Raw genomic sequence first — 27,088 nt, 5'->3', positions numbered from 1 at the left:
ATGGTTACAAACTTGAGCAATATTTCAATACTAATTATAATGATGCAAAATATAGCTTTGGCCTCAAGTGCTCACCTCACCTGCTTTTAAAACATGACCAATTCTATCCTATTAATGAGTCAACGAACAGAAGTAGTTAATAGTTTTGGGAGTAAAACAAAAGCCCCAGAAAATTGCTTACTTGAAAACGTGTAAACTTTTTTTTACTTCTTATAAGTTGAAGTGGGCAATGTATATACTAAGGTATCATGGGATTGATGGAATATTGACATGATTTCATGCTTAAGCTTTTGACTGCTGTTGTACAATAAACATGGCACAGAGACAGTGGTTGAATTTTCTCAGTCGCTAAATGACATGGGTGATCAAGAGAAAATATGATACAATGGAAACTTGAGATTCTTGCATTGAGGAAGAAACAAAGTTTAATTTTACGTTATTATTCGACTTTGAGAAGGGAATTGAGAATCTTACTGATGAATGGTGAGAGGCCCATTTGCATGCATTAATGTCTTATTAATACCTGTTTCTTATCTTATTTGCTATTTTTCCATGTAGCTGAGTGAGACAGCAATAATTCCCACATGAAAGTCAAAGCAGCTACCATCTTCAATCTACCACTTGCTTTTTTGGGCCTCCACCTTGGCTAGCTGTCCCCACCAACTCAAAGCATGACCTCTGAACAGCAACTGCCTGTACACCCCCATTCACAGGATTTGACATCGGTCACACATCAGCCTCACTACATCATCACAGCACATTTCTGACTCAATTAGAATAAATTTATCCGCTTCAGTGCTGCACTTTGGAATAAGTCAGAAGTCACATGACGCCAGGTTATAATTCAAAAGGTTTAATTTTAAAAAATCTCAAGCTTTCGTACTGCTGCGCCTTCTCAGTTCACCTGAGTTTAAATAAACCTGTTGGACTATAATCTGTTGATGTGTGACTTCTCACTTTGTCCACCCCAGTCCAGCACCAGTGCGTCCACATCATGGCACTTTGAAATGCATCACCATTTTATTCTGTCATCTTTTTGCCAGCCCAGGGAGGGACAAGAACACGTCATGAGGTGTATCTCAGGACTTTTTGCTTGCTTTCTTAGCACTCCACACTTTGTGATTATTTGGATCACAGCATCTCCACATTACCATGCCTTTTTGTGCTTTGTTGCCCAATTTATAGATTCAGTGTAGTTCCATTTTGCCTTACCTTTTAGCACAGATACAAACCCAGGCAGCTTGTCATCTGTGCTGTATGACAGTATCTCTGACCTGCAGAGGACTTCACCCCTTAAGTGTTGAGACATGTCCGTTTAGTTGCAACACATTCAGTGTTTTCCACAAAAACTGCTGGCATATTGCTGTAGATCCAGCATTGATGTAGCACAGTGAATTCAGCCATATTTAGATTCCTCTGAACTTTTTGGAGTCTCTCTCCATGTAAATAATAATCTACCTTTTGATTGTGCCAACCAAATTGCATGACTTCACGCTTTCCTATATTAAACTCCATCTGTCCAGTTTTTTCCCAAAAAATTGGTATTGCTTTTGTATGAAATTATTTTTCTGTTGTGGATTTTAATCATTTCAAATGGATGAATTAAATTCAAAGATCTAAGAAAATCACAACCCAGCATTAATTATGAAAACAGTTGAAAAACCAGTTAGAACACACGTTATCTAAGGATAGACTATCTTCATGATCTGTTGAATTTATTACAATACAGACATGCAACCAGTAGGATGTTTGAAGTTCAACTATGTTGACACATGGCACTCCCTGTCAAATAGACTTGAACACATGTAGTTGCCAATAAAGTTCTTGGCACTATGAGCTGGTAACGATGTCATCAGAAAAATAAAGCATCTGGGAACATGGTGAACAAAGAATATAATAATACATCTCCTAAACCAATGAGATTTGAAGATTGAAAAATATTTAGCAAAGACTATTACGGTAATTTAAACTGTGCAAATTCAATATAAAATAGAAAGAGAAAGAGGCAGATAAAAGGAAGGAATAGATAAATCAAGAGTTTTTTTAAGAAAGAGAGACTGGAGAGAGAAGTAACCACCAACAATGTGAATAAATCTCACAAAGCAATTTGAGCTTGAAGGGTTGAGACTCTACTTCATAAAGAATTTGGTTGAAGTCATTAGCAACCATCACTTTGTCAAAGGAGTACTTAATTTGCTAATTGCTGGACCTAATTTTCTGTGGCAAGTTTAGTGTATAATTAAATATAAATGCATTAATTTTCCAAATGTCACAGGTTGGTGTTCCATTCATGGGGTATTTTTTTCCTGGCTAAGCGGCCAGCAGAGTTGCACACTAATAGTAGCATGCACGTTCATGTGCTCTTTCTCAGCAAAACTCGGCCCTTGATATCTGAGAACAGCAATGGAATAAGTGTGGGGTTTTCAATGCAAATGTCAGTTTTCTGAAATAACTAAAACTGCATTGCTAAGTTAACATTGTTTTAAGTAATGCACTTTTAACTTTCTGTCTCCAGTAGATGGAGTATATAATAACTTCTTTATCTAATAGAACTCATTGTCTATAGAAAGATGTCTCAGAGTGACAAGTAAGTTATAAGAAACAATATGGATGCCAGGAAAGACGTAGAAAGATGAAGGATCTCAAACATAATTGAAGAGACAGGTCGGCACTACATCGAGGGCCGAAGGGCCTGTACTGTGCTGTAATGTTCTATAAAACATTTCTACAAAGTGTTTGAAAGCCAGGAGGGTGGCGGAAAAGTATAGAGATTCAGTGAAGGCAATCCAGAAGGCATTTGTTTGGGGGATGGATATGCAATCCCCTGTGGAGGAATTGAAGAATAACAAGTAGAAGGTTTGAAACAGAAATGTCAAAAACAGAAATGTACATTGAGATGATATAACTGATGTCTTGTCAGGTTAACAGCATACAGATTTGAAAGCAAGAGCCAAGGTCTTGGAATGAACTACTTGATCTTTGAGCCACTGGAGCTTCGGCAAGGACAGGACACAGGGATCTGTATGAGTCAGTGGGCTAAAACTTTTGAGAAGTGGCATTGGAATGAATTGCCACTCTATTTACTTACCTTTTCCTGGAGCTTCATGACTAAACTCGCAATTTAGGCCTCTTGAGAAATGTGGCGTTCAGGAAATCTTCCAGTATAGGGCTAGCTCAGTAGTATAACCAGCCAGAAGAGAGCAGGTTTTAGGCCTTCTGATTTTTCCCAGGTATTTACTAAAGTAAGTAAATTGGAACCTTCCAAAGTTTCCAACTCTAACTCAGAATTGAGAACTTATTTGAAGGGTTCTAAACCCATTGAAAACAAATCTCCTGAGCAATTATTGCATATTCAGTATGTTGGGACCACCAAGACCTCCCATAGCCTGACTGTCAGGGTCTCTGGCTATTGAGATTGGAAGATCTGGACGAGTGTCTCTTAAATGAGTCTTGTTGAGAAGGTTGGAAACCAATTTAAAAAGTACTTGAAAAATAAAAATACCGCTAAGGAAGAGGAAGAATGATATGGATAGTGATAAGTAATATTGTAAATGTGAAAGAAAATAGTCGTGATATTGGGATATATAATGGAAAAGGAACTCACCTTAGAAACGTAACAGGAGTGTTGAGCCTGCTCCATCGTTCTGTACAATCATGGCAAACTTTATCTCAGTGTCATATTCCACTTGATCCCCAAAGCCCCTCATGAATTTAGCGTCAAGAAATTTATCTATTTCTTTCTTAGATGAATTCAATGACTTTACCTCCACGACATTGTGTGGTGAAGAATATCACAGGTTCATGACCTTCCTTGCTGAAGTGATTTTGCCTCACTTTCTTCTTAACTGGCCTTCCCATAACGTGAAACCATGATCCTTTTCTAAATCACCCCGATTAGGAGAAAATCATCCCTGCATCCAGTCAGTCAAGCCCTGTGAGAATGTGATATGGTTTGACGAGATCCTTTCTCATTGTTCTAAACTCTAGTGAATACAAGCCTAGTAAACCTAATCTCTCCTTGTATGACAATTCTGACATCCTGAAAATCAGACTGATGAAACCTTTGCCTCATTCCCTCTATGGCACGTATACCCTTTCCATGGTAAGGAGAACAAAACTGCATACAGTACTCCAAATATGAACCCAAGACCCTGTAAAGCTGCATTAAGACATCATTGCTTCGAAACTCAAATCCCCTTGCAGTAACACACTGTTTGACTTCCAACCTTATTTCTGCACCTGAATTCTTGTTTTCAGTGGTTGATACACAAGGCCACCTAGGTCACTTGTTAATGTACATTAACATTTCCTAATCTATCACCATTTAACTAATACAAAAACAGAAATAGCTGGAAAAACTCAGTCGGTCTAGCAACATCTGTGGAGAGAAAACAGAGCCACCGTTTTGAGGTTCAGCGGCCCTTCTTTGGAACTGATTGTAGCTTGAAAAAGGTTGGTATATATGCTAAAGACAGGGAGGAGAATGGAAAGGAGTAAACAATAGATGGAGATTGTCTCCCTGAGCTCTGAGAGAACAGCAGTTGAACGGACAAAAGAATGGATAATTGTGAACAGAGAAGAACAATAAACTGCTAATGGAGACCATTTGTGGATGAAATTGGGATTGGCTGTAATCAAAGTAGCCCTTGTGGTGACAAAGACTGGTGTGCAAGGATGGGAGAAGGACATTAAACTCAGTATTGTGTCCTGAAGCTGCAAGGTCCCCAAGTAGAAAGTGACAGGCTTTTCTTACGACTTAGGCTGAGCTTTGCTGGAGCACTGCAGCAGGCCTGAGACAAACATATTCGCCAGAGAACATGGTAATATGTTAACGTGGCAGGCAATCAGAAGCTCAGGATCATTTTTGTAACCAGATGTAGGTGTTCTGTAAAGTAGTTACTCAGTCTACATTATACCTCCTGCGTGTCGGAGAGACCACATTGTGAGCAGTAAATATAGTACACTCGATTGAGTAAGTACAGGTAAATCACTGCTTCACCTGGGAAGTATGTCTGGGGCCTTGGATGGTGAGCAGAGTGGAAGTAAATGGGCAGATGTTCCTCTTTCTGCAATTGCATGGGAAGGTGCCATGAGGTTTGGGGAGATGTTGAGAGTGGAGGAGGAGTTGATTAGGATATCTCAGTGGGAATGGTCTTTGCGGAAGGCTGAGAAGGGTAGTGGAGGGTAATATATGTCTAGTAGTGGCATCCTGCTGGAAGTGGTGGAAACAGCAGCTTCTGATTCTTTGGATATGGATGCTGCTTGGGTAGTAAGTGAAGACCAGGTGGACCCTATCAGTGTTTCTGGGGAGACAAAACACAGACTGGATGACTGCTTTGTGGAACATCACTGTCCTGTTGTCAAAAATGACCCTGTCACTTCAACACAACACTGTGTTCCCTGGCCAAAGCCTCGAAAGAGACTGCCGCAGTGCAGCAGCAAAGCTGGAGGAATACCATCTCATTTTCCACATCAACATCCTGCAACCTTCAGGATTCAATATCAGATTCAATCATTTTAAGGCCTGAGCATGCAGTTCTGTGCCCTTACCCCACCCCAAACACCAGGTCTTGTCATCACATGGGCTGCTTTCACCACTTACTTTCACCCATTAGAAAGGTTGGTCTCCATTAACAACTTTTTTTTTTTCTCCCGGAATCACCATTATCCAACCATTTTTCTGTCCAGCTGTTGTTCTTTCCCTAAGGACTAAATCTCTACCAGTGGCTTACTCCTTCCCCTCTATCACTCTGTCGTTAGTTTATATGCCAACCTTTTTATAGTTCCAATCATTTCAAAAGAAGGATCACTGGGCTTGAAATGTTGACTGTTTTCTTTTCGCAGATGCTGCCAGACTGTCTGAGTTTCTTCAGCTCTTTCTGTGCTTATTTTAGATTTCCAGCGTCTGTAGTTCTTTGTATCAGTGATAATGGGAACTGCAGATGCTGGAGAATCAAAGATAATAAAATGTGAGGCTGGATGAACACAGCAGGCCCAGCAGCATCTCAGGAGCACAAAAACTGACGTTTCGGGCCTAGACCCTTCATCAGAGAGGGGGATGGGATGAGGGTTCTGGAATAAATAGGGAGAGAGGGGTAGGCGGACCAAAGATGGAGAGAAAAGAAGATAGGTGGAGAGGAGAGTATAGGTAGGGAGGGGATAGGTCAGTCCAGGGAAGACGGACAGGTCAAGGAGGTGGGATGAGGTTAGTAGGTAGGAGATGGAGGTGCGGCTTGGGGTGGGAGGAAGGGATGGGTGAGAGGAAGAACAGGTTAGGGAGGCAGAGACAGGTTGGACTGGCTTTGGTGCAGTGGGTGGAGAGGAAGAGCTGGGCTGGTTGTGTGGTGCAGTGGGGGGATGGGACGAACTGGGCTGGTTTTGGGATGCGGTGGGGGAAGGGGAGATTTTGAAGCTGGTGAAGTCCACATTGATACCATTGGGCTGCAGAGTTCCCAAGCGGAATATGATTTGCTGTTCCTGCAACCTTCAGGTGGCATCATTGTGGCACTGCAGGAGGCCCATAATGGACATGTCATCTAAAGAATGGGAGGGGGAGTGGAAATGGGAGGTGCAGTTGTTTATTGCGAACCGAGCGGAGGTGTTCTGCAAAGCGGTCCCCAAGCCGCCTCTTGGTTTCCCCAATGTAGAGGAAGTCACACCGGGTACAGTGGGTGCAGTATACCACATTGGCAGATGTGCAGGTGAACTTCTGCTTAATATGGAAAGTCATCTTGGGGCCTGGGTCCGTTGTACCCGTTGTGGCTTCCTCTACATTGGGGAAACCAAGCGGAGGCTTGGGGACTGCTTTGCAGAACACCTCCGCTCGGTTCGCAATAAACAACTGCACCTCCCAGTCGCAAACCATTTCCACTCCCCCTCCCATTCTTTAGATGACATGCCCATCATTGGCCTCCTGCAGTGCCACAATGATGCCACCCGAAAGCTGCAGGAACAGCAACTCATACTCCGCTTGGGAACCCTGCTGCCCAATGGTATCAATGTGGACTTCACCAGCTTCAAAATCTCCCCTTCCCCCACCGCATCCCAAAACCAGCCCAGTTTGTCGCCTTCCCCCACTGTACCACACAACCAGCCCAGCTCTTCCTCTCCACCCACTGCATCCCAAAGCCAGTCCAGCCTGTCTCTGCCTCTCTAACCTGTTCTTCCTCTCACCCATCCCTTCCTCCCACCCCAAGCCACACTTCCATCTCCTACCTACTAACCTCATCCCGCCTCCTTGACCTGTCCGTCTTCCCTGGACTGACCTATCCCCTCCCTACCTCTCCACCTATACTCTCCTCTCCACCTATCTTCTTTTCTCTCCATCTTCGGTCCGCCTCCCCCTCTCTCCCTATTTATTCCAGAACCCTCACCTCATCCCCCTCTCTGTAGGGTCTAGGCCCGAAACGTCAGCTTTTGTGCTCCTGAGATGCTGCTGGGCCTGCTGTGTTCATCCAGCCTCACATTTTATTATCTGTAGTTCTTTGTGTTTTGTTTTGCAGTTAACGAATACCCCGCCACTCTGATTTTTCCAATTGAAGTGGATAACTTCACACTGAACCATGTTATACTATGTTTGCAATGTATTTACTCACTCATTGAACTTGTTCAAATTGCCTTGAAGCCTCTTTACAACCTCTGTACCAATCAAAATCTCACTTAAACAGTTTTGCCAAAATACGTGGAATTATTATATTGGATTCCCTCATCTTAATTTTTGTATATTGTAAAAGGCTGGATCCCAAGCCCTGATCCATGCATAATCCCACTAACTACTGACTTCCACTCTAAAGAGAGACTTATTTATTCCTGTGAGGTTGGATGAACACAGCAGGCCCAGCAGCCTGCAGTGTTCATCCAGCCTCACTGCTGGGCCTGCTGTGTTCATCCAGCCTCACATTTTATTATCCTGGATTCTCCAGCATCTGCAGTTCCCATTATCACTTATTTATTCCTACTTTGTTTGCTGTCAGCTAACTAATTCTCAATCCATACCAATATATTAGCCCCAATCCCATGTGCATCCAGCCAATACATTCAACATGTTCTTGGCTACCTTTACTACCTCTTCTAGTACTCTGTGATGGAAATTAACAGGCTATGGGAATTTATACACTTGCAGTTTCATCAATTTCTCCATCACCATTTATTCACTAATACTAACTTCCTTCAATTCTTCTTTCTAATCAGACGTTTTGTTCCCAAGTATTTCAGGAAAGTATGTGCTCCCTAGAGGACAGAAGAAAAATAATCGTTTATTGTTCTGCCACTTTCCTTGTTCTCCCTTATTAGTTCTCCTGTATTGGAATGTAAGGGTTCAAAATTCATACATTTGCCTTCATTGGTACTTTTCCTTTTGCATACTTAGAGAAGCTTTTTCAGTTGGTCTTTATCCTCCTTGCCAGTTTACCCTTATACTCAAATTCTCCTGCTTAACTTCTTGGCTCTCCTTTCTGGATTTCTAAACTGCTCCCATTCATCAGACTGTCTGCTTTTACTAACAACTTTATATGAGTCCTCTTGGGATGTTAATTTTTTTCTGTCAACCATAGCTGAGACACCCTTCTGTTGTGTTATTGGTCTAGGAAGGAATGCAAAACTGTTGCAATGCATACATTCATTCCATAAAGTTTTGCCCTTGCCTAACCATTGTCCTGCCTTTAAACGATAGTACCTAATCAATCATAATCAACCCACCTCTCACTTTTGATTTCAAACAGCACCCAAAATTCCAAAAAATGGACTTGTTTTGACTTGCCAGCTAAGGAGGTTGACGTTGTCATGGCCAGGTTCAAATAAAAGCCAAAAGATTGAGCTCACCCAACGTTTAACCAGAAGTAATTATGATTCATCCATTAATGTTAGATCAGCAGCTATATGTTGTTGCAACAGCCTTTGAATCGGTTAAAGCAAGCACAAAAAGATAGTAAGTATTCTGTATATAGGAAATGATAATCAAGGAATAAGATAAAAATGACAAAGAGAAAAAGAAATGAAGGATGGAGTAATAGCCCACAAAGGTAAAGACTTAATTACAGTTGGTGTGAGAAAAAATCAGTAGAAAGCACTGCTGTAAAAATGGGCAGTTAAGAAGTGAATTAAATGGAGGAAAGAAGTGATGCATATTGTAGATGGTGGAACTGAGAAGTCTGGAGTTGTTCTGGGTGCATGGGTGATCTTAGACTAAGATATAGATCTGCCATGACAAGACAATAATAACACAATTTCCAGTGAATATGTTTGATTGGTAGTGGACATCCAGAACTTTGTGCCATTTTCATTCAGGTTTATGGTCCCCGATTTTGAAATCAAAATGCTTGCTATTCCATGAGGGAGGGCAGTAATGGTGGCATATTGTTAGACTTGTTTTGGATAAGGTTGCTAAAAATGGACATGAAGTAGTTGTAAACTAATAAAATTGGCAACGTCACATAGCTTGTAAGTCAGAGGTGTTGTACTTGACATTATTGACATAGTTGATTTATATAAATCATTTGTGCTTTTTTGTATTTTAGATTCAGTTGATTTTTCTCAGCAATTGACTGAATATTGACGTTTGCGAGTAAAATCCATTTAAAAATGCTAGTTTTAGTAAATAAAAGGTGTCAGCTGCTTAAGTGAGTATGATGCAGAACATCATTTGTCACAATGTGTTCAGATAAATTGCTTTTGCTTTTCACGACCAGGAAAGCTCAATGACTTATAGTTGGCTGATAATTAACAAGTTCAAATCTGACCATGGCAGTCAATTCAATTTATTTGTTTGATTAAATCACAGGGCTATGTTAATTTTGTACACTGATTTATTTTTTAGTATCGGAAGATGCAACAAGTTTTCATGTTTTATAAAAATAATCAAAAATAGCTGTCCTTCCAGATTCTCTGATCTGGCAGATCACATGTTTTTGAGCGTTGTCTCAATGATGCAAGTATATTTAAAGATTTTTTTCAAAAGTCTAAAGAATATGATTTCTTTGCATTCTTATCTCATCTCGTATTCATCTTCACAGTGGAAAGCACATGATGGAGTCATTTTGAAGGTTGACTGGAATATAGTGAATGATCTCATCCTTTCTGGTGGTGAGGATTGTAAATACAAGGTTTGTAATCAGGTGTTTTGCTGCTGAAGCTCAAATGTAATAACATATTTATTAAATGTATGAGAGAGTTGTTTGGAATTGATAGAATGTTTTCCAAATTTCTAAATGGCCTTGCCTCCCCTTATCTCTGTATTCTCCTCCAATCCTGTAGGCATCTGAGATGTCTATGCACCACAACTTCCAAACCATTGCACATTTCTAATTTTAATTGCTGCGCCATTGATGATTGTGCCAGCAGTTGCTCTTGCTAAAATTCTCTATCTCTTAACTTTTGTTATCAACACAAAGTTTTTAGGTCATTTGCCATAACACCTTGTTATTTCTAGAAGGTGTATGAAGAAGAACCACATCAAAGGTTATTATGAAAACTAAAGCTCCAGGTGTAGGGGTAGCATGTTGGCATGAATAGAAGATTGCCTGACTAACATGAACTAGGTCAGGCATGAATGAATCTTTTTTGGGTTAGCAAGATGTAATAAGCAGTATGTCACATAGGAATTGATGTTGGGATCTCAACTGTTCACAACTTGTATAACTGACTTGGATAAAGGGACAGAAATTAGCTGAATTTTCTGATAACACAAAGATAGGTGGCAAAGGAATTTGTGAAAAAAGCATCAAAAAAACTCCACAAATATGTAAACCGGTTAAATGAACGGGCAAAGATGTGACAAGTGGAATATAACATGGGAAAATATGACATTGTCCACTTTTTCAGGAAGAATAAAAAAGAAGCATATTGTCTAATTGTTAAGTAATGGACGAAAGGTTGTCAGAAATGTGGATATAAGATTATAATCTGATGAGCCATGATTACTCGTGGGAATCTCTTGATCTTTTGCTTTCCTAGTGAAACAGTCCTAACTTCTCCCACATATTTTTACAGCTGAAGTTTCTCATCGCTCGAACCATTCTTCTGCATGTTGTCCAATTCGATTACATCCTTTCTAAAATGTGGCACCCAGAACTGTATACAATACTCCAGCACAAATTTAACTAGTGGCTTATGCAAGTTCGGCATAACTTTCCTTCTTTTGTTATGCCATTACTGCTAAACCCCAGGATGCTGTATGCTTTATTGGCTTCTCTCTCCACTAGTCCTGCCACCTTTAATGACCTCTGCGCATTTACACCAGGGTTTCTCTGCTCCCACACACTCATTTTATACTGTCTCTTTATGTTCTTTCTGTGTACTGTGTTTCAGTATACTGCCTCACACATCTCCACTCACTCCACCAAATTTTTGATGTCCTATTGAATATCTTCACTCTCTTCCATTTACTTTGGAGTTGTTCCTAAGTTTACCACAAAGTTTGAAATTGTATTGTGCACTCCAAGATCTAGATCATTAATACAAAGAGGAACATCAAGGATCCTGCTAAGGTTCCAAGAAGAACCAGAAGGCTGAAGTGTTAAACAGGAGCTTTATTAAGGAGATGTTCACTTTGCAGGCAGCAAGATTAGGGAGAGGTTTTTCTTCTGCCCAAAATAGCTGTTTACATGATCAGACTGTTAAAGTGGCAGTCCACCACATTTAATACAAATACACAACATCACTCCCCCTTTACATCAGAGTTTCCTGCAATGAAAACATTCACAATAGTTACAATCAACAACTCAACAGCCAGTAGGTAAGACATTCTGGAGATGTCAACTCCTATGTGGTTATTGGCATACCTTGGGCATCTGTTTATTTTCCTCATTGGCTTTAAGTTCTAATATTTTCGGTGTATTAGAAACATCATCTATCAATGTCTTTTCCTGAAATAACTCCACATTCAGAGATTTGCACAATGTCATGGTATTCTCCATTAATGCATTGTCTCCCCTAGATGCTCCAGTTACTGCCCTATTATCAGGTATATCCAGATCTCTATTTAGCAATGGTTTTTGTAAGTCTTCAATTAATGTTGGCTTCGGCATATTTGTTCTGGTTGCCAAGAGTTGATCTGCAGATCTTTTCCAAACTACATCGGCTCTAGTCTGTAGAGCTTAGGAAACCTGTCCAAACTGTGCTGCAGTGATGGCTGGTACTCACTTCTCACCAATGTTGTAATTCCTAACCAACACTTCTTGACCTTTTTTGAAAGATGCTGCATTTGGCTTTGTTCTTTCTTTTGTTGGAAAACCTGGCTCAGTTGTTTAATTAATAATAAAATGTGAGGCTAGATGAACACAGCAGGCCCAGCAGCATCTCAGGAGCACAAAAGCTGACGTTTCGGGCCTCGAACCTTCTTCAGAGAGGGGGATGGGGTGAGCGTTCTGGAATAAATAGGGAGAGAGGGGGAGGCGGACCGAAGATGGAGAGAAAAGAAGATAGGTGGAGAGGAGAGTATAGGTGGGGAGGTAGGGAGGGGATAGGTCATTCCAGGGAAGACGGACAGGTCAAGGAGGTGGGATGAGGTGAGTAGGTAGGAGATGGAGGTGCGGCTTGGGGTGGGAGGAAGGGATGGGTGAGAGGAAGAACAGGTTAGGGAGGCAGAGACAGGTTGGACTGGTTTTGGGATGCAATGGGTGGAGGGGAAGAGCTGGGCTGGTTGTGTGGTGCAGTGGGGGGAGGGGACAAACTGGGCTGGTTTTGGGATGCGGTGGGGGAAGGGGAGATTTTGAAGCTGGTGAAGTCCACATTGATACCATTGGGCTACAGGGTTCCCAAGCGGAATATGAGTTGCTGTTCCTGCAACCTTCGGGTGGCATCATTGTGGCAGTGCAGGAGGCCCATGATGGACATGTCATCTAAAGAATGGGAGGGGGAGTGGAAATGGTTTGCGACTGGGAGGTGCAGTTGTTTATTGCGAACCGAGCGGAGGTGTTCTGCAAAGCGGGCCCCAAGCCTCCGCTTGGTTTCCCCAATGTAGAGGAAGCCACACCGGGTACAGTGAGTGCGGTATACCACATTGGCAGATGTGCAGGTGAACCTCTGCTTAATGTGGAAAGTCATCTTGGGGCCTGGGATAGGGGTGAGGGAGGAGGTGTGGGGGCAAGTGTAGCATTTCCTGTGGTTGCAGGGGAAGGTGCCGGATGTGGTGTGGTTGGAGGGCAGTGAGGAGCGAACAAGGGAGTCACAGAGAGAGTGATCTCTCCGGAAAACAGACAGGGGTGGGGATGGAAAAATGTCTTGGGTGGTGGGGTCGGATTGTAGATGGCGGAAGTGTTGGAGGATGATGCGTTGTATCCGGAGGTTGGTGAGGTGGTGTGTGAGAATGAGGGGGATCCTCTTGGGGCGGTTGTGGCGGGGGCGGGGTGTGAGGGATGTGTTGCGGGAAATGCGGGAGACACGGTCAAGGGCGTTCTCGACCACTGTGGGGGGAAAGTTGCGGTCCTTGAAGAACTTGGACATCTGGGATGTGTGGGAGTGGAATGCCTCATCGTGGGAGCAGATGTGGCAGTGGCGGAGGAATTGGGAAATGGGGATGGAATCCCAAAACCAGCCCAGTTTGTCCCCTCCCCCCACTGCACCACACAACCAGCCCAGCTCTTCCCCTCCACCCACTGCATCCCAAAACCAGTCCAACCTGTCTCTGCCTCCCTAACCTGTTCTTCCTCTCACCCATCCCTTCCTCCCACCCCAAGCCGGACCTCCATCTCCTACCTACTAACCTCATCCCACCTCCTTGACCTGTCTGTCTTCCCTGGACTGACCTATCCCCTCCCTACCTCCCCACCTATACTCTTCCTCTCCACCTATCTTCTTTTCTCCATCTTCGGTCCGCCTCCGCCTCTCTCCCTATTTATTCCAGAACCCTCACCCCATCCCCCTCTCTGATGAAGGGTCTAGGCCCGAAAAGTCAGCTTTTGTGCTCCTGAGATGCTGCTGGGCCTGCTGTGTTCATCCAGCCTCACATTTTATTATCTTGGATTCTCCAGCATCTGCAGTTTCCATTATCACTCATCAGTTGTTTAATACTTGATTTTAATTTTACAGAAATCTTTACCATGCTTCTCAAACCCCCATTGAAAACAATAACATAGCTCTTCAGAATTTGTGATTGGTCTGTCACCAAATCTGACAGGTGATTTACCTCATCCAAGTTTTGTATGATTTTCTCCAACCATATTCTTGCCAATAAACCTGGAAAATTTCCTTTGAAAGCAAAATAAGTGCAAATCTTAAGACTGACAGTATAACTGGATGTTCGCATTTATGCATTCTCTTAAATGCTCTGCCTCGCCTCTGTACATTCTTAGTGCAGTTTTTGAGGGTTGAGGCATAAAGTGCCTCAGCTGCTTCTGATAAAAGTAAAGTCACCATCGTCCTACCAAATTATAGGGCTGCTCCCTCTTTAGAGAGATGACTAGTGGCAATTTAACCTCAGGCTTACTATGACTCAGGTGGGGAGAGAATTTGAAAAGGAGAATCATTCATGGCAATCTAAGCCGGTGCAGAAATTGAATCCACACTGTTGAGTCTGAATCACAAACAACTGAACTAACTGACCACCTCATGTCTGAAGAGAGAGCAGCCTGCTTCTGATGCACACTTCCCGATATCAAATAAACTACCCCTCCAGTGTCACCTCCATTCTTACCAGTTTGCAGTTCAGTAAAGGAGTGACCCAGTATTGGTTGGTGTTGCCAGCAATGAGCAGTATAGTTAAAAACAGATATCGTAGGAACTGCAGATGCTGGAGAATCTGACCTTCTTCAGAAAATGGGGAGGGGAAGGGGGTTCTAAAATAAATAGGGAGATAGGGGAAGGTGGATAGAAGATGGATAAAGGAGAAGATAGGTGGAAAGGAGACAGACAGGTCAAAGAGGCGGGGGTGGAGCCAGTAAAGGTGAGTGTAGGTGGGGAGTGAGGGAGGGGAATATGTCAGTCCAGGGAGGACAGACAGATCAAGGGGGCTGAATGAGGCTAGTAGATAGGAGAGGGCTTGAGGTGGGAGGAAGGGATAGGTGGGAAGAAGGAGAGGTTAGGGAGGCAGGGACAAGCTGGGCTGGTTTTGGGATGTAGTTGGGGGAGGGGAGATTTTGAAGCTTGTGAAGTCCACATTGATACCATTGGGCTGCAGGGTTCCCAAGTCTAAATATGACATGCTATACCTGCAACCTTCAGGTGGCATCATTGTGGCACTGCAGGAGGGCCAGGATGGACATGTCATCTGAGGAATGGGAGGGGGAGTGGAAATGGTTTGCGACTGGGAGGTGCAGTTGTTTAGTGCGAACTGAGCGCAGTTGTTCTGCAAAGCAGTCCCCAAGCCTCCGCTTGGTTTCCTCGATATAGAAGAGGCTACAACGGGAACAACAGACACCGTATACCACATTAGCAGATGTGCAGGTGAATATCTGCTTGATGTGGAAAGCCTTCTTGGGGTCGGGGATGGGGGTGAAGGGGGAGGTGTAGGGGCAGATGTTGCACTTCCTGTGGTTGCTGGGAAAAGTGCCGAGTGTGGTGGGCCTGGAGGAGACCGTGGAGTGGACAAAGGAGTCCCGGAGAGTGTGGTCCCTCCAGTAAGTAGACAAGGGTGGGGAGGGAAAAATGTCTCTGGTGGTGGGATTCAGATTGCAATGATGGAAGTATCGGAGGATGATGCGTTGGATCTAGAGGTTGGTGGGGTGGTACCTGAGGATGAGGAGGATTCTGTTTTGTTTGTTATTGCAGGGATGGGGTGTGAAGGATGAGTTGTGGGAAATGTGGGCGACATGGTCAAAGGCATTCTTGACCACTGAGGGAGGGAAATTGTGGTCCTTGAAAAACAAGGACATTTGAGATGTTCGGGAGTGAAATGCCTCATCCTGAGAGCAGATGTGGTGGAGGCGAAGGAATTGGTAATAGGGGATGGCATTTTTGCAGGAAGGTGGGTGAGACGAGGTGTATTCTAGGTAGCCGTGGGAGTCGGTGAGCTTGAAATGTATATTGGTTTCCAGGGGGTTGCCTAAGAGGGAAACAGAGAGGTCCAGGAATGAGAGGTATCAGAGATGGCCCAGGTGAACTTAAAGTTGGAGTGGAAGGTGTTGGTGAAGTGGATGAATTGTTCACGCTCCTCGTGGGAGTACGAGGCAGCGCCAATACAGTCATCGATGCAATGGAGGAAGACGTGGTTGGGTTTAGGGCCACTGTAGCTACGGAAGAGGGATTGTTCCACATAACCTACAAAGAGGCAGGCATAGCTTGGGCCACCCCCTTTTTCTGTAGAAGTGGAGGTTCATTGGCCATTATCTATTCATCGACCAACATCATTAAGCAGATTATGTCACCATTATCACAGTACTGTTTGCAAAAGCTCACTGTGTGGAAATTGATTTCCAGGTTTCTTAAATTGCAACAGTAAATAACAGTGGCTGTAAAACTGATTCTGAGGTCACAACAGGTGTTATAAAAATACAATTCCTTATTTTTGTGAAATACACAGTGAAAGTGACATCATGAGAATTGTGTATAAATTGACGTGAGGGAGACTTGTCAAGACTTGTGATCAGTTAGAAGGCACCTTGCTAATTGCTGTCATTCTGGGGAAGATAGCATAAAATGCTCCCAGGTTTGAAGGCTGGGAAGAGTTCTAAGTAAACATGCACACAAGCTGGGTTTAAAATTGTGCTCCCTGGTTCCAGCTCAGCCTGACACATGCCTGCCTGAAGTTAATGGGGAAAGTATAAGGAGCTCAGTTTAGGTATACTCATTGGAGATCAATCACAGACATTGACAAGGAATTTCCTGTGCTACCAATTATATTCCAGACTCAAAAAGAAAGATGGAAGTAAAATAAACAGGAAAATAGGTCTGTGGCAACCTGGATTTTATGCCAAGATTTGTATTTGTTAGCAAGTTTTGAGAAGATTTGTAGCTCAGGGTGAGTTTCTGGATGTGAGTTTGCTCGCTGAGCTGGAAGGTTAGTTTTCAGAAGTTTCGTCACCATTCTAGGTAACATCATCAGTGAGCCTCTGGTGAAGTGCTGGTGTTATGTCCCGCTTTCTATTTATCTGTTTAGGTTAGAAATAGAAAGCGGGACATAACACTAGCGCTTCACCGGAGGCTCACTGATGATGTTACCTAGAATGGTGATGAAACATCTGAAAACTAACCTTCCAGCTCAGCGAGCAAACTCACATCCATTTGTATTTGTATTCTTTAAAAAAGGGTGATGTTTTACTTGTTTTTTAAATGGCTTTGGAAAAGTGATTAATACACTGTAGTGAAAAACGTTGATACTAACGTATAGTATTTGCTGCAGGTGATAAGAGTTTTGGCCTCCGCTGAAGGACCGGTGAGAGCCCCATTCACTTCCCTTAGGAAGTCCTGCTCCTTAAGTTGACAACAACTCCCTTATTTGGGATCAAATGTTGTGGGTGCAGAGGCATTAGTTTGTGGTTGGCTGGCTTGCCAAGCTAGTTTATTGCTCTGCAGACTTTTTATTACCCTGCTGGGTAACAGCATCAGTGCAGCCTCCGATGAAGCACCGGTGTGTTTTCCCGCCTGGTTTTTAAATTCTGGAGTCAGTTGAGCTGGATTGCCTCACTTCCGGCTTTCCTTCCTAGTGGAGTGTATCTGGGATCAAGTTCTATATGTCTCTTAATGGCTTTCTTCGTGGAATACCAGAATTATAGGAATTCCCGTGCCTGTCTCTGCTTAGCTAGTCTCAGGATTTTGGTGTTGCCCCAGTCGAACTGATGGTTCTCCTTATCCATGTGGATAGAGATGAGTGAGTATTAGTCGTGTCTTTTTGTAGCCAGAGGCATTATTTGTCCATGTAAGGGCCTTAGTAGCCAGTGGGGTTTGGAGTGTCGCCACTTTCTTTGAGTGCCCCTGTACTTCCAAATTGGGTGAGGGCATTTGCTAATCAAAGGTTCCCCTCTAATGTATATTGTTAAAATTGAACCTTATGTCCGTGGAATTATAATGTGACAGAAGTTGTGTATTGTATACATACCACTTTTAGAGTATGGATTTCAATGTAAATGGGTGTCGATGACTATTGTAAAGGTTTATCTTAAAGAAAAGGTCAGAGTGTCCTTCCAGAATAGTGACCTAATCCAGTATGTGGTTGAGCATTGGTGATGACAATTCCTAGATGGTTCTAGTATCAGGTTTACCACAGATAGAGAAAACATTCAAAGCTTTGTTTTCAGTGCAGAAGAAATTCGGATGAACAATTTTTTTTCAATTTTATGCAAAAACAAATTTTCTAGAAACGACTGTCGGTTTTAGAAACCAATTTAATTTCTCTCCTAGAATAAATATTCAGGACACTACAGATTGCCACCATGGTAGCGTAGTTGTGAAATTTCCAAAGCAGCAGAGCTTAGTTAGAAATCTACTGATTACTGAACAGGAAAAGCTTTTAGGTTCTGGAAAAATACATGTTGGTATATTTGGAAAGGACTCATCAAATTGTCACCATAGGCAATAGGACAAAATGTGAGGATTCTGTTAAGTAGAACACTACAGAGTAAAGAAAAGGAATATATTCTCTCTGGACATGAATTTCTGAAACAGATAGTTGGCAGACTAGTTGAAGCTATGGCTTACTGAGTGTTTTGAGATGATTCTAACTGACAAATATATTTAGATAGTTTTTTTTTGGTATTTCTACTTTTGTTTCAATACATTTCTGTTCTGGTGTTAAAGAGACTTTGCATTCTCATGCAAGTATGTCTCAGGAACTAACCATCATATTAACTAAGTAAATGTGAGAAATATATGATCCATCAAGCCAATTCCATTTTGTGATCTAAGTTGTCCAATGGTACTATCAGCTGTGACTATAACAATGTGGAAAAGTAGCCTAAATTATTTAATTTATTTATTGAAAATATTTCTGAAGTAACGTTTTTGTGTAATTTTTAGGTGTGGGATAGTTATGGACGTCTGTTATATAGCTCTCAGGCGCATGACTATCCTATAACGTCTGTGGCTTGGGCACTTGATGGGCAATTATTTGCTGTTGGATCATTCAACACCCTTCGTCTATGTGATAAAACTGGGGTAGGTGATTTTTTTCTGTCTCTAAATATAGATAAACTAATAGACAATTGCCTTTGGTTTATTGTGATCCGACCGATTTTAGAAACAGTTTTAGAAACAGTTCACGGTTAAAAACTTATGGGCCTGAACTCACTTTGTTTTCCAAAAATTCTCTTTTGCTTTTTTCTCATCAAACTGTGTGATTCTGCTTTATCTGCAATTCATTTTTTTCTTGTTTAGGACTTTTGGCAGTCTTAGCAGGTTATAACCAAACCTTATCCTGCCCTCATCCAATATCTGCATGTGGCCCCCATAATTAGTTTGGTGGTCACAGGATAATAATAAAAGTGGGGAGCCCAGGCAGATTTTTCTGTTTCTATTCTGAGGCTAATTGAAATGATCCATTGAAGGTAATGTTACTTTACTCTGCCCTTTCTGATTATGCGTTGTTTTTGAGAGAGTTAGAGTGTGCATTATTACCAGTGGTCGGAAACTGTTACCTCTGAAGTATAGCCTGTAGCCAGCAGAACAAATTACGCCTCAAATTGAACTCATTGGCCTTGCACACATGTGTGAATGTTGATTCCCCATGCAACATATTTTAAATGTCAATGGCATTACCGCTTTAACATTAAGGATATTCTACACTAAGTTTAAAGTATTTCCAAAAAAATCCAACAGACCAGAAACTACACCTCATTGACACCTGTGACATAACAAGCATAATTTAGATACATTTGAATCCTATTTATTTCTGGACTTTTTAAATTTCACCTAGGGGCATTTGGATTTTCTGCGTGTGTGTGGTGTTTCATGATTTACTTGTCAGTATTTCTGTGGCCTTGGTGACTTTTTTCAAATAAAAACATTAGAGAGAATCTTCATACTTCCTAGATTTCCTTCCCTAGGTTAATGGGAATTTATTTACTTTGAGAGATTACTTACAAGTGGACAAAGTAAACAGTTGTGTGTTAGGCTTTCAGTTTTTATTTTGCTTTGAGGAACATCCATAACTTGAAAAAAGACTTTGGATTTCAGTTTGGCAGTTTGTAGAGGCTTTGGCAGAAGTTGGATATGTTGTTAGAACCTTCACTCATTTCCACATTTTTTTGTTATCACTTTTGGTTTGGAGCTGAGAGCTAAAGGTGAACTTTTGGATTTTGAGCAGCAGCTTGTTGGCTTTAAAAAAGAAAAACAAACAAAGTGATATTTGCTTATGCGGCCAGGCCTGAAAATTAATTGCAGGTTGATTCTCAATCTAAGAATGCTATAGATATTTTGGTTCCAGAGATGCACTGTGCTCAAACAGATTGCAGATGTTTGAAAGTTAACAGGGATTTAGTAGGAAGACAATGTGTCTAAGAAAGAGAAACCAGAATTTGAACTGTGTTGATCAGAAAGATTGTGGCTGCAAGAGCTATAGGATGGAGATTTGATTGTTCCCTGATTATCTTCTCATTATCAACTTATTGAAAGTTTTGAGAGTGGAATATCAGTTATAAGTATTAAGTGACAGTTCCTCAGAGCCTAATAAAAGCTATTGCATGCATCGGTGTCTTCAGAAGCCAACCAGGATACAGTCCCTTGTGCTTGTGATGTTATGAATCTGGAGTCTGCTTAAGTGAACTGGCCTATTATACCTCATTTAGTTTTTCCTTTGATTTATCCCTTAACTATGTCTGTTTGTCAGCCAGTCTTTGTGTACATGGGGTCTAGAATCAAAGAAAATTGAGTTTAAATCATAGACAGTTAACTAGATTACCATGTATAAAGCTACTGTATAATTAATAATTTATGAATTATTTTGTTTAAGTAGTAAACCTGGTGTCGGGTACTGGTTATTCAAAAAGCCTGAATAGAAACCATTTGGGTCAAGTTTGAGAGTCATTGAATGTTAATTTTACTGTGTTGCAAATACAGGGAACTGGGGACTACTTTCAGCTATGCAGTCTGTCTTCATCTCATAACACTGTAAACCATTGTTCCTAAAAAAGGGAGATAGTTTTGAATTGTTGAGAAATTGGTTGCCCCAATGTAAGGAATTTAGTTTAAAAGTTCCAGATTGGAAGTGTTTGGTAAAACAATAAAGGGCTTCTTTGAAGATGAGAAGTTCTATATTCAATTATTTGAAGGCACAAGGAAGAGGTTATCAGATTCTCAAGACTATGAATTGAAGCTAACATTGAGTTAATCTCTATAGGAGTGAGAAAAATTTTAATTCTGTCTGATGAGAGAGCTGTAAAGGTATGTTTTAGGATTAATGGGGTTATATTTTACCAGGTGTTTATAAATCTTTAAATGTGTTATATATCTAAAGAGTTTGATTTGTTCTGTTTCATTTTTGTTTCTTTTTCATAATAAACTTTTATATTATGGTAACTATTAAAACCAAATCTTCGACATTGTGTATTTGTGTTTCAGTGAAAGACCAGCTTGTTAAAGCCAAAAAAAGCTATGATCTGTCAAGCCAGATTTCAGCCTGGGATCTGACTTGTCCAGAAATAACAACAGCTTGAATCACAACTGCTCTTATCAAATGATTATAAGTTCTTATGCTGCAAAAATTGTTCATGTAATGCTTAGTTAGATTGGTTTATTTTCCTTGTATTGTTATAGGAGTGGATGGCCTGTCCTTCACTTTTGGAATTATAGAACAGAAGTGTTCTTCTTAGCTGTCAAAGATGTACTGCTCCAAAATCTAATAGAAAACAATAGTGCTTTATGCATGTTTCACACTTGAAATCTCCTTCCACTGAATAAATTAGAGCTGGTTGTCATTTCTGTAGTTTCGGCTCTTGACAGTTTTCTCTTATTTGCTGAATCTGTTGCTTAACTGCCTTTGAAGCTAGTTCTTCAACTTCATGCGGTCAGTCAGCAGTTGTTAATCTCTCTAGGTTGATGGAAAATATTTTATTTCAGGACATTATTATAATATCTCATCTGATGTCCTGACCTTTGCAGAATTGTAATTTTTTTCATTTATTCTTGGAGGTGGGCAGTATTGGCAAAGCAGTATTTGTTGCTTACAGAGTCACAGTGTTGGAGAAGTGTCACCTATAGACCAATCAGCAGTGCCCACTTCCTTTGAAGGTAATTTGTGATCTAATAGAGTTTTTCTAACGAAATATACAAATTATCAGATTTATTCGTAGTACCACAGCATGACTACTAACCTACCGTGCCATCCCGTTAGATATGTGATGTTTCATCAACAGAAACTGCATATAATTGTCTGAATATATCTGATGCTTGAACCCAGACTTCCTTGAGTAATGGCAATTAAAGATTCTGACACTTTCCCATCAGTTTTTTGTGTGCTCCCAATTCTCATCATACATTTGATTTTTATAAGAGTCTGGAAAGCCAAAATTTCCCAGTAACTACCACACTTCCAGATTGTTATAATTCAAATGCTTGTGTATAGTCCAGAAAACCAACATCAATCTGATATACACTCTCTTGTTTATTACACAACTACTATGTCAATAGTGCTTCTTCATTGCTAGTGAAATAACTCCATAAAGGCTGGTATCCCATCACCAAGATACCCTTTGTTTATGTATGAGCAATCCATGACTCTGGTACTGCCTCATACAGAATCAGGCACCAAAGTGTCACTGTCTCTGAGACTCAGCCAGAGCTCCCTTATTGGACCAGATTAACAGTCTATTCTATGAGGCCCAGTCACTGCAATTAGAATCTACACTGTGTCCTCAAAAATGATCTGATCGTTGACACACACTCATAACATAGGCATACATTATTATGTTATATTCTACAAAAGAACTAAATTCCATTAGGGAACTGCCACATGTTTAAACATATAACATAGTTAAACATGTAACATAGTTACATGTATAGTCAGGTTACCCCCATCAGTTCTAAGCAAATAAGGTGATCACTTCTGGTCTTGCAGTTTTGACTTGAGAATATTGGCAGGTATGGTCTTAGCAGTTAAAGTCCACAGTGTAATGTTGGATTGTGTTGCTTTGTTTGACTTGCAGTTTCTACCTGATAGGATTAGCATTATTGTTCTTAACAACTTTGTCTTGAATAGTATGGCACAGAATCAAAGAATTACAAGATTGTTACAGCAAAAGGAAGCCATTTGGTTTATTGCATCCATGCTGGCTCTGCATGAGAGCGATTTACCTAATGTCTCTTGCTCACCTTCTCCCTGTAGCCCTGCGCGTTCTTCCATTTCAGACAAAATGTAATTTCCTAAGGAATATCTAAAATGAACTTGCATCCACTACACTCTCAACTAGTGTTTTCCAGATCCTAACTACTTCTGCCAATGCCGTAAATCTCTGCCCCGTTGCTCTTGATCCTTCTCTAAAGAGATCATTTTCCTTATCTGCTCTTTCCTAATTCCTCCTGAGTTTGGATACCTCTCAATCTTTCCTCTACCTTTTCTTCTAGGAGAACAGTCTCAATTTCTTCTTCTCCCAACTTCTACAACCTATCCACATAACTGAAGTTGTTCATCCCTGGAACTATTCTTGTAAATGTTCTCTGCAGTCGTTTTAATGTCTTCACATGTTTAAAAAAGGCCTGAAGCTCAGAAATGGATATAATAGTTAAGGCAAAAGCAATGTCCTAAACAGACTTAACATAACTTTTTATTCTATGTACCTAATAACCACGGTAAGATGTATGCATCATAAACCATTCTGTCATCCTATCCTACCACCTTTAATAATATAAGCACATATGGATCACTGCCCCTCTACTACTGCACTCCATTTAGAATGGTACAATTGTTATGTTGTCTTTTCATATCCTTCTTACAAAGTGAATGATATCATGCTTCTGTATATTAATTTCATCAACCACTTGACTACTCATTCCTCTAAACTTTCTATGTTCTTTTGAAGTTCTACACTATATTATGCTTACAGTTCTGAATGTTTTCAAGTCTTGCATCATCCACAAATTTTATAATTGTATTCTGTCTACCGAGGTCTACGTCATTAATATATGTCAGAAAGAACAATGGTTCCTAGGAATACTACTTCCTCCAGTTCACACAAATCAGTACTCTGTTTCATGTCATTCAGCCAATTTGTATTCATGCCGCTACTGTCTTTTTATTCCATGAACTGCAACTTTGCTTGCAAGTCTGTTATGCGGCATTTAATCAATTACCTTCTAGAAATCTGCATATACCAGGTAAATAGCATTGATTTCACCAGCCTTCTCAGTGACCTCATCAAAAAAATCTTCAATTTAGTTTGAATACAGTTAGCAGTTAACTCCTCCTTTTACAATTTATATGTTTACAGAGGATTTCAGATTCCCTTTTATATTAGTTGCGTATGTCTTTTCATTCACTGTGCTTCCTTTTCAGGAAATGCTTTTTCATCCTGGAATAATGTATCTAGTTCTAGTCGCCCAGTTATGGGAAATATATTATTAAGGTGGATAGGGTTCAGAAGAAATTTACCAGGATGTCGTTGGGTATGGAAGGTTTGAGTTATGGAGTAAAGCCTTTGAAGCTAGTTCTTCAACTTAAAGCAGTCAGTCACAGTTGTTAATCCCTCTAGGTTGATGGAAAATGTTTTATTTCAGAACATTATTATAATATCTCATCTGACGTCCAGGCCTTTGCAGAATTGTAATATTTTTTCATTGGGAGTTTTTTCACTGGAGCGTAAGAGGTTGAGAGGTGACCTTCTAGAAGTTCATAAAATAATGTGGGATATTGATAGGGTTAATTGTAGAAACTGCAGATGTTGGAGAATCTGAGATAACAAGATAGATGAATACAGCAGGCCAAGCAGCATCAGAGGAGCCTGAAGGCTGACATTTCGGGCCTAGACCCTTCTTCAGAAATGGGGGAGGGGAAGGGGGCTCTGAAATAAATGGGGAGAGAGGGCTAGGCAGATAGAAGATGGATAGAGGAGAAGATAGGTGGAGAGGAGACAGACAGGTCAAAGAGGTGGGGATGGAGCCAGTAAAGGTGAGTGTAGGTAGAGAGAAGAGTGCCCCTTGGTCCAGGAACTCCCTACCTACATCCGTGACACCACCCAAGCCCTCCACCTTGTCCAGAACTTCCAATTCCCCATTCCCAAACACCTCGTATTAACCATGGATGTCCAGTCCCTATACACCTGCATTCCCCATACAGATGGCCTAAAGGTCCTCCGCTTCTTCCTGCCCCACAAGCCCGACCAGTCCCCCTCCAGTGACACCCTCATCCGCTTAGCCGAACTCATCCTCACCCTCAATACTTCTCTTTCAATTCCTCCCGCTTCTGACAGACAAAGGGGGTGGCCATGGGTACCCGCATGGGCCCAAGCTATGCCTGCGTCTTCGAAGGTTATGGGGAACAATCCCTCTTCCATACCTACACTGGCCCTAAACCCCATCTCTTCCTCCGTTACATTGATGACTGTATCGGCGCTGTCTCGTGCTCTCACGAGGAGCTCGAACAGTTCATCCACTTCACCAACACCTTCCACCCCAACCTTAAGTTTACCTGGACCATCTCTGATACCTCTCTCTCCTCCTTGGAACTCTCTGTCTCTATCTCTGGCAACCACCGAGAAACCAAAACCTATTTCAAGCTCACCGACTCCCACAGCTCCCTAGAATACACCTCCTCTCACCCACCTTCCTGCAAAACTGCCATCCCCTATTTCCAAGTCCTTTGCCTCTGCCGCATCTGCTCCCAGGATGAGGCATTCCACTCCCAGACATCTCAGATGTCCTTGTTTTTCAAGGACCACAACTTCCCCCCCGCAGTGGTTGAGAACGCCCTTGACCGTGTCTCCCACATTTCTGACAACTCATTCCTCACATCCCCTCCCCACAATAATAATCAGAACAGAATCCCCCTTGTCCTCACCTACCACCCACCAACCTCTGGATCTAACACATCATCCTCCGACAGTTCAGCCACCTGCAATCCGACCCCACCTCAAAGACGTTTTTCCCTCCCCACCCTTATCTGCTTGCCAGTGAGGGACCACTCTCTCCGGGACTCCCTTGTCCGTTCCACACTCCCCTCCAATCCCACCACACCCAGCACGTTTCTCTGCAACCGCAGGAAGGGCTACACCTGCCCCTACACAACCCCCTCACCCCCATCCCAAACCCCAAGAAGACTTTCCACATCAAGCAGATATTCACCTGCACATCTGCTAATATGGTATACTGCATCTGCTGTTCCTGTTGTGGCCTCCTCCTACATCAGGTAAAACCAAGTGGAGGCTTGGGGACCACTTTGCAGAACACGTATGCTCGGTTCACACTAAACAACTGCACCTCCCAGTTGGGAACCATTTCAACTCCATTCCTCAGACGACATGTCCATCCTGGGCCTCCTGCAGTGCCACAATGATGCTACCCAAAGGTTGTAGGAACAGCAGCTCATATTCCGCTTGGGAACCCTGCAGCCCAATGGTATGAATGTTGACTTCACAAGCTTCAAAATTGCCTCTTCTTCCATACGCATCCCAAAACCAGCCCAGCTCATCCCCACCTCCCTAACCTGTCCTTCCTCCCACCTATCCCCTCCTCCCACCTCAAGCCCCACTCCCATCTTCTACCTATTCACCTCATCCCACCCCTTTGACCTGTCCATCCTCCCTGGACTGACCTATCCCCTCCCTACCTTCACACCTATACTCACCTTTACTGGCTCCATCCACACCTCCTTGACCTGTCTGTCTTCTCTCCACCTATGTCTCCTCTATCCACCTTCTATCCGCGCCCCCCCCCCCACCCCCCCCGTCTCCCTATTTATTCCAGAACCCCTTTCCCCTCCCCCATTTCTGAAGAAGGGTCTGGGCCTAAAACGTCAGCCTTCCTGCTCCTCTGATGCTGCTTGGCCTGCCGTGTTCATCCAGCTCTACCCCTTGTTATTTCAGAGTTAATTGTCATTGTCTTTTCCATCGGATGGGGTATTTCAAGAATAGGGGGCACATTCTTAAGGTGGGAGCAGAGACATCTATAAAAGATATGAGGGGCAATTGTTTTTACAGGGAGGGTGGTTCGTGTGTGGAATGAACTTCCTGAGGAAGTGGTGGATGTGGGTACAATTACAACATTTAAAAGACGTTTGGATAAGTACATGAATTGA

General features: G+C 42.0%; 1 protein-coding gene across 6 annotated transcripts in view; it reads left to right on the top strand.

The window, feature by feature from the left end:
- Nucleotides 1-27,088, top strand: part of ift80 (intraflagellar transport 80 homolog (Chlamydomonas)) — a 197,562-nt gene that overhangs the window by 57,359 nt on the left and 113,115 nt on the right. For all 6 annotated transcript variants that reach the window (XM_059651065.1, XM_059651064.1, XM_059651062.1 and 3 more), the window contains 2 exons: nt 10,011-10,100; nt 18,886-19,023. In XM_059651065.1, coding sequence (XP_059507048.1) covers nt 10,011-10,100; nt 18,886-19,023 — 228 coding nt within the window. The remainder of the gene's footprint in view (nt 1-10,010; nt 10,101-18,885; nt 19,024-27,088) is intronic.

The sequence above is a fragment of the Stegostoma tigrinum genome, chromosome 14 (assembly GCF_030684315.1).
Source record: "Stegostoma tigrinum isolate sSteTig4 chromosome 14, sSteTig4.hap1, whole genome shotgun sequence".
Classification (NCBI taxonomy): Eukaryota; Metazoa; Chordata; class Chondrichthyes; order Orectolobiformes; family Stegostomatidae; genus Stegostoma; species Stegostoma tigrinum.
Note: the sequence above shows the minus strand (reverse complement) of the source record. Positions and strands in the feature narration are given on the sequence as shown.